Consider the following 8932-nt stretch of genomic DNA (forward strand, 5'->3'; position numbering starts at 1 on the left):
GAAAGAGAGAGAGAGAAGATCTACCTACAGTTAGTACCAAAGAAGCTAAAGATCAGACTCACTCCCCTTTCCCCCAACAATATATCCCCATTTAATTTTAGGGGTTCTCTCCTTAATTGAGGCACCAATGAAATCCCCCCCCACACACACACACACATGCAAAAAGCAACCCTTACCATCATTTAGTTTCCGGAAAACAGTGACCACATCATTTGATTCTAAAGAGAGTTCATCTTTCTCATAAGCTTTATATGAACAAATGGCTTCCACTTCTGGACAATCTGGAAAATAATGGACAGAGAGGAAGATAAGGGACATAATGAGAGAAGAAGGGAAATATCTGTTGGCAGCATAACACGGTAGGAATATATTTAACATAGCAGCCAAAGCTCCCTCAAATACCTCACCCTCATCATTTTAAACATCCATTTTCCCATATTTTCTTGGGTTTCATGTATCTTCTCCAGTTCATGTAGTTAATGTTTGTCCTAGATACTACTAAACAGAGGAAGGTTAGTCATGGTTGGAGCACCTTTGATTAGGGCTGAGCTGACCTGGGGTTGAATAACAACAGCTTAAAAATTAACCGTTTAGCATTTAAACTGGTCGTACGAGGCCCAAATATTCTCCCTGCTTTATGTTCAAACAAGGCAGGTCTGGTCTCTCACACCTACCCTACAATGTCATTTTGGAAAATAGACAATTAAATCACTGAAATCTGAAAGCTACAAGACAATGCACGATTAATTAAAAACAACATGAATAAACAAGCATCACATTTGACAGAATAATGAGTGCTAAAAGGTTAAACCATAGCTTGTAATAAAATGTCAAAGGCAGGGAATGTGTAAAACTCACCCCATGCTGAGTAAATTCTTTCATCGCCTTCCACTGTGACAGGGGTTACAGCAGTCAACCAACGTTCACAATCATTTCTAGAAAGAACAACAACAAAAAAATTGAACAACGCACACAAAAAAAAAACAAACATGTTTAGTGGTGTGGCACAATGTAACTGGGGAGGGCCAAAGTGGCACCCAGTTGCTACTAATAACAATGTCTTTCATATGACGGAAGATATTTTCTTTTATTGGTTACTACGGCCATGTTGGAGCACTGCTTTCAAGACTATTCAAGTGTTTTGTTTTAAAACTTCTTTCACTAAGTTCAAAATGACAGAAAGCAAGAATGAGTCTGGGTGTAAAGGGATGTCACCAGGGCAGAACCAAATACCTATAGTCATCTACTACAGTCCCGGGCTGACCAACGCCTTGTGAGCGGATCCGGTAGACAGAAACTGGAAAGAAGCCCATTGTGTATGTACATGTATATTGTTCAGGGTCACTTTTCAGTGCCCTTAGTGCCGCAGGATCTGCTTATCTGGTATTAGTTGTTGCCAGTCATGTCCCTTCCCATGAGAAACAATGTACTGGAGGAGGATGAAGGCCTTGGATCAATGCGGTCATTACTTTTAATGGGCAAGTAACCATGTGTGTTTGTGTGTGTGCTTATCCCCAACTTCTACTTGACATCTGGTGTTGGTTTATTTATGTCCCTATAACTTAGCAGTCCAGCAAAAAATGGCTGATGGAATAAGTATCAGATTTAACCCTTTAGTGTTTAAATCGGCCATATCAGGCCAAAATTGTCTTCCTGTTTTATGCTCAAACCAGCCAGCTCTGACCTCTCACAGCTACCCTACAAAGTCATTGTAAAAATAAACGGGGACATCATCAAAATCTTAGAGTTACAAGAAGCTGTACAATTAACTTAAAACAATGTAATCAAACAGGCTTTACCTTTGACAGGTTAATCTGAATGCTAAAGGGTTAAAAGAAAATAACATGTCTTGGGGCTGATTTGTTTGATTAAAGCCCTTCGAAGGCAATGATCCAGTATGGCCGTAATCTAATGATTGAAACAAGTGAAAGCTAAACTGATTATAAACAAAGCGTAGGAGTGGCTGTGTGGTAAGTAGCTTGCTTACCAACCACATGGTCCCGGGTTCAGTCCCACTGCATGGCATCTTGGGCAAGTGTCTTCTACTATAGCCTCGGGCCGACTAAAGCCTTGTGTGTGGATTTGGTAGACAGAAACTGAAAGAAGCCTGTCGTATATATGTATATATATATATATGCATGCGTGTATGTGTTTGTGTGTCTGTGTTTGTCCCCCCCAACATAGCTTGACAACCGATGCTGGTGTGTTTATGTCCCAGTAACTTAGCGGTTCGGCAAAAGAGACCGATAGAATAAGTACTAGGTTTCTAAAGAATAAGTCCTGGGGTCGATTTGCTCGACTAAAGGCAGTGCTCCAGCATGGCCACAGTCAAAAGACTGAGACAAATAAAAGAGTAAAGCTGATGTTCGACCGAAGCCTTCCTACTTACTCAGAATTAAAAGCCAAAATCATTTCCACTCTTTTGTTTTCAAAGTTCTCCAACATTACCAGCAATATCAGAAAACGGACATTGGGTGGAACTCCATGAGGTAAAAGCTTACATTTGTCTGGGTCCCTGATACGTTGAGGGTCCAAAAAGGCACGTGAACAATAATCGACAACATCATAATGGTTTCTAAGAAAAAGGAAAATGAAACCCAGTTAAAACACATATGATGAGGATGGCAAAAATTATCTAGGACAGCAAAATTCAGACAGACAAGGATCATTAATTAACAAATACAGTAATGTCTCTATATACGAGTTAATTTGTTCCCAGAGACTGCTTGTAAAACGAAAACTCAAAAAGCAGAACAATAATTTCCTAAAGTAGCAATGTTATAAATCATAATTCATTCCCCGCATAATATTTTACCTATAAAATTTATAATACTCGTAAATAAATTACAATAAAACAACAGTAGAATGTAAAGAATATTTTATGTAAAGTAAATGGAATGTCAAGATCATTTATAATATAAAATATTATTATTATACAAAATGGCTGATAGTTAGCAAGGTGAGACACACATAAGAAAGAAGAAAGCAAAGGACCACTGATGAGGTCACAGAAGTGTGACGAAAGAACTCTGGCCGAAATAGGATTAATGTAATATAATGTAATATAAAGCTGAAACAAATTAACACTAAATATACAGTGCGTGTGTTTTTACTGGCAATATGACCATCCCCAAATACAACAACATTATTATAATCATTTTCTGAATCACTGGCACTCGCATCAGACTTGTGCACATCATCCCTTGTAGACGTGATCGCTGATTCACAAGTACTTGTAGACAGACTTGTAGATTTCTTTATAAAAAAACAAGTCTACAGTTGTTTGCTTAGAAGTAGGAAGTAAAAGAGTAAAGAAAATCACAGCTGGCCACGTACCAGGGGTCACTAAAGAAGAATACTTTGAATTAGGTTTAGTTGGGACTTTAAAAAAAAAACCCCTTCATTGAATAAGATATAAACAAAGGGAGATTAAGAATCAGAAGTAATTAGCAGAGCAAAAGTTAATAAGAAACATGTTAATTAAGTAAAAATTAATAATTTAGTAATTAGAGTAATTACCCTCGTTTTTTGGTAACAAGTAGAAGATCATTAAATAGAAATAAATAAATAGGATTTTTTGTTGGTTTACTTCTCTTGAATATTGTCTTACTTGACGGCTCACTGACAATCTCAATGGCTTCTCCCTTCTTTACCAACATCCGTGACGCCGAGATTAGGGGGAACTCCTGAAATTTGGGAGGAAAACACAACAAATCTGAATGAATATAGTTATAGGTGTGTGGGTGTGTGTGTGTGTGTGTGTGTGTGTGTGTGTGTGTGTGTGTGTGTGTGTGTGTGTGTGTGTGTGTATGTATCATTTGGCTGCTATAAAAATCATGAGCAATGTTGATGTTGTTGCTGTCACTTCTGTCAACAAGTGCATGGCTTAATGGTTAGGGCTCACAATCATAAAGGTCGTGAGTTCGATTCCTGGTGATGTGTTGTGTCCTTGAGCAAGACACTTTATTTCCTGTTGCTCCAGGTCACTCAGTGGGCAAAAATGAGCTCTACGTGTATTTCAAAGGGGCCAGCCTTGTAACATTCTGTGTGTCACTTGAATCTCCTTGAGAATTATGTCAAAGGTACACAGGTCTGTGGAGCACTCAGCCACTTGCATGTTAATTTCATGAGCAGGCTGTTCCGTTGATCGGATTAACTGGAACCCTTGTCATCGTAACTGACAGAGAGCCAGCCTGCCAACAAATAGTTTGCTCACTTCACACATCCAAAGACTTGTGAAATAAAAGATATTTTATTTGAAAAACAAGTAAGGGTTAGCGAGAGGAAAGGCATCCAGCTGTAGAACAATGCCTCAGGGATGTATTCATCTAACCCATGCTAACATGGGAAAAGGGATCATCGTCATCATCATCATCATCGTTTAACGTCCGCTTTCCAAGCTAGCATGGGTTGGACGATTTGACTGAGGACTGGTGAAACCAGATGGCTACACCAGGCTCCAATCTGATTTGGCAGAGTTTCTACAGCTGGATGCCCTTCCTAACGCCAACCACTCAGAGAGTGTAGTGGGTGCTTTATAAAAACAAATGGAAATTATGTAAGTATGGATAGGTGTATATTTATTAAAAATATACAATGGAAAATGTGTGTATATTAAAGATGTACAATAAAAGCAAGTACTGCAGCATGGTCTTGCTCACATTGTCTAAAACTAAAGAGCATACTGTCACAAACACACAGACAGTTATGCACAAATACATAGACACACACACACAGAGACCCCTAGTGACGCCCTTACCTTGACCTTAAACTGCATCTGTTTCTGTAAGGCAATCAGTTCCTCCATACATTCCATCTGTCGTGCTCCCTCATTGCATTGTTTCACAATCTGGGGGTTATGTGAAGAGTCAGGCATGTTTAGAAAAAGGGAGAGAAAGAAAAGGGGACTGTGTCAGAGGATCGAAATAAACAAAATAATATATTTAAAAAAAACAATGACAATAATGGGATCGACAATATGAGCTTAGAAATAGCAGCCAAATCTCTCCCTTAAACGATACATTACCACATTGGGAAAAAACACTTTAAGTACACTATACCTGAAATGACAGGGGATAGTCATGGTTGGAATGCTTTTGGTCATATCAAGGATCAAAGCTACAATAGAATTGCCAGGAGTCACCAAAGGGGCAGTGACACTGACTGGCTAGGAATGGCAACCAAATCACACATTGCCATCTTGAGGAGATGTGATATCTTGAAATATCTGTGATATCCATTCCTTTTCTCAAGACCCATAAAGACACACATGATGTGTAATGTTTCCAACTAGGAATTGAAACCAGACTGTTGGCTGTGTTTTATGTAATAAGAAACTCATCTACTGCATTTACTGAAACTGTTTGTTTTTATAGGACTGTTAGGAAGGAACAACATAAACTATACATTCTGGGCAAAGATAAGTTGTGGCAATCATGCCTCTCCACAATATACACTGCAAATTGCAGAGGTTCAATGTCAGATGTTTGGGTGAATCAATAACAAAAATCTCTTGGTTCATCTGGGGATTGAACTCACTCACCTTGTTGATGGCCTGCAGTGCGATTTCAGCTGATCTGTATCGATCGGTGTTTGGGTCTAATCGATGTCGGATTGAATCAATGAGTAAGGGGATCCGTGTAATTCTCTGCATCGGAAGAAGCAGGAAAGTTTTCATTGGGAGCCGTTGACAGGCATCTTTGCGTTCAATTGATTTCAGAGCTGCCTCAAATTCAGGACGTTTTCTACAATAAAATAAACAGACAATCATCATTGTCATTTAACGTCCATGTTTGATGCTGGATCTGACTACACTGAAGGCTTTGTTGGTCTCCAATTGTCTCTTTTGGCAAGGTTTTTACGGCTGAATGTCCTTCCTAACATCAGAGTGGAGATACAGTATCAAGCAGGGTGGTTTTATGCAAAATGTAGACAGGCTAAAATAGGATTGATGGACAAAAATACGTGTCTAGCTGCTACAGGGAACAATAAAATAAAAAGTCTTGCAACTTCAGTTCTAAACAGGAAATGACATCAGACAAAAGAATTGGTTCATATCAGACATTTACACAGACAAACAGAAGAGAGAGAGAGAGAGTTTGTGTAAATATTGAAGATTATCCATTATTGAATACTTACAGAAGTTTGTTGTACATCCTCTCCTGGTATGACATGTTGGTACAGTAACGAATATAGACATTGAATGTGTTTTTCTGCACATGGTCTGTAATTATGTCACAAATATCGTGAATTTGTGATGACTTCTTCCAGCGCTCTTCCAGATCAGCAAGGAATCTGCAAACAGTCAGAAAATAATATAAGCATATATATATATATATATATATATATATATATATTGTTTTATTCTTTTACTTGTTTCAGTCATTTGACTTCAGCCATGCTGGAGCACCACCTTTAGTCAAATAAAATCGACCCCAGGATGACTTATTCTTTGTAAGCCAAGTACTAACTCTATCGGTCTCTTTTGCAGCTGGTTTTTGCCAGCTGAGTGGACTGGAGCAATGTAGAATAAAGGGTGTTGCTCAAGGGCACAATGTGCCACCAGGAATTGAACTTGTAATGTTATGATCATGAGCTGAACACCTTAACCACTCAGCCATGCACCTTCACATACATTTTATCATATCAGATATATACCGCTTATATTGTGTAAACGATATATAGACAGAAAATAATGCGTGTATATAAAATGTACAACACACACACACACACACACACACACATATATATATAAATAATGTACTGTTCCGTGATAGAAAATTTAACAAAAAGAATACTTCATCTGGAGAGAGATAAATATTTATTTAAAGGGCGCAATACATGTATTGTGCCCTTTAAATAAATGATATATATACAGTGATGCCAATACAATTAAAGACGAGAGTTTACTGTTAATTATGTACTTTCTAATTATTTAATTAATATTCAAATTATTTATGTACAGAAAGAAAATTTTCTCCAGTCTTATGTAAACTTAAACAATGCTTTTTTCCTCCTTATTGCATGGTGTGTGTGTGTGTGTGTGTGTATGTTTATATGCAGATATTTGTCTGTTGATGTTTAGTATCATCATCATCATCATCATCATCTCTAGTATGTGTGTGTGTGGGTGGGTGGGGGAGTGGATACAACTTGGCCCTGGTTCCCCCCCCCCCAATACTAACAAGTTGCTCATGAAAGAGAATGTCTAGTTGATGACAAGTGTCCCAGGGTTAAACAACAACAAGCTGTCCACATGAAAAGAGGAGGACAGGAGAGATATGGAAAGAAAAAAGAAACGATTTTACTTACTTTTCACTTGTTTCTCTAACGGCTCCAATATTGGAGAACATTTCGTGTCGCTCCTGTCGACTGAGAATACTTTTACCAGATTTGTCAGAAAATTCTGGACTCAGAAGAAATGTTGTCATTAAGATATTCAAACTCTTTAGATATGACGCTTCTGATGTAATTACTTCAAAAATAGCCTGTTGTTGTTGAGGTGGTGGTTGTGAACATGAAAGAGGGAGAGAGAAGTTGAGTGTTATACATACATAACATACATCCACATAAGCTGTGTAATAAACACACACACACACACACAAACACTGAGAAATACAGACACAGAAGCACGACATGTCCCTTGACTAAATATAAGGCCATTATTTTAATCCTCTGTTGGTGCAGCTTACCCCAAATAATGTTTCTTTACAAATACCTTACACTTGGCAGCAGTGGAACAAGCATCCTTCCATGTAATTTCCTGCCAATGTCCACTGAGTTGATACATCAGGTTGCTTGGTTTGCTGTTAGCAAAGGGAGGCAGTATACATACACTAATTGCATCTCGAGGTGTAGCAAACCCCTTCACACTTTTCTTATAGGTAATTTTTCTAAATCATATATTTCCTTTATTATCTTATATGCATGTCCTAAGGTTCAGTTGTGGCAGACACAACATAATCATAAATAGACTTCCGTGTTCTTGTTTTTATAATACATAATTATGATGACTTTGGAGGAATTACCTCCAAAGCGCTGTCGTGAAAGTTCTCAACAATGATGCACAATGCACCCCAGATTGAAGGATCAAAAGACAAAGAATAGCCGTCAGAAGTGTTTGAAACCCAGCTGCTTGGACCATTCATTCATGGTTTTATGTTCACTGCTATGGTGAGGGTAACAAGGATGAGAATGCGAGGAGTGACAAGGACTAGATAGCAACCACAAAATGGTTTACCAAATAAAATGCCTGCTCTTTTTGTTCGCCTGTCCTAGTAGTTTTTCATTTCGTTTTCAATTGTCCAATACATGAAATTTCCTTTCTGTAAGATCAAAATATCTTTTAAGAAACAAATTGTAGAGAAACTCTTGATAAATAGTTGTAAAACTAATAAGAAATAAAATATCTGGGGTAAATCAGACCCCACTGCACTAACAGTATTTTAATACTGCAACCAAGAGAGGGTTAAGAGAACCCAAGTTTAAAAGATGGAAGTGGGGGTGAGGGTAGGGAGAGAGAAATACACAGTTTTTAAAACAATAAAAAAAAACACAGTAAAGCATCAAAAGACAACATTTTACCTCTTGGCATTTCCTTTCAGAGTCTGAAATTGTTTTTAAGAGACCAGAGTTTTTCACCTGTAAAAATTAGGGAAGAAAGAAACAGAATGAGATTTACACTCTCACACACACAGAGGAAGTAACACTGAGTAAAAGATCCCCTTCATTCTACTGTATTGGACAATTTCTTCAGTGCCATTGGCAGCATAAAATACACCACACACACACACACACACACACACACACACACTGTATAGTGTTTCAGTCATTTGACTGTGGCCATGCTGGAGCACTGCCTTTTTTAGTCGAGTAAATCGACTCCAGGACTTATTCTTTGTAAGCCCAGTACTTATTCTATCGGTCTCTTTTT

General features: G+C 38.1%; 1 protein-coding gene across 1 annotated transcript; it reads right to left on the reverse strand.

The window, feature by feature from the left end:
- Positions 1-45: 45 nt before the first annotated feature.
- LOC106872360 (rho guanine nucleotide exchange factor 26) lies at positions 46-8662 on the reverse strand. Its single transcript, XM_014919328.2, has 9 exons — positions 8584-8662; positions 7312-7487; positions 6139-6294; positions 5543-5744; positions 4760-4849; positions 3520-3686; positions 2390-2575; positions 859-935; positions 46-281 (listed from the first exon to the last, which is right to left on the reverse strand). The coding sequence occupies exons 2-9, from the start codon at positions 7428-7430 to the stop codon at positions 46-48; spliced, it is 1233 nt and encodes a 410-aa protein (XP_014774814.2). The 5' UTR covers positions 7431-7487; positions 8584-8662.
- Positions 8663-8932: the final 270 nt, after the last annotated feature.

Source organism: Octopus bimaculoides, chromosome 26 (assembly GCF_001194135.2).
Source record: "Octopus bimaculoides isolate UCB-OBI-ISO-001 chromosome 26, ASM119413v2, whole genome shotgun sequence".
Classification (NCBI taxonomy): Eukaryota; Metazoa; Mollusca; class Cephalopoda; order Octopoda; family Octopodidae; genus Octopus; species Octopus bimaculoides.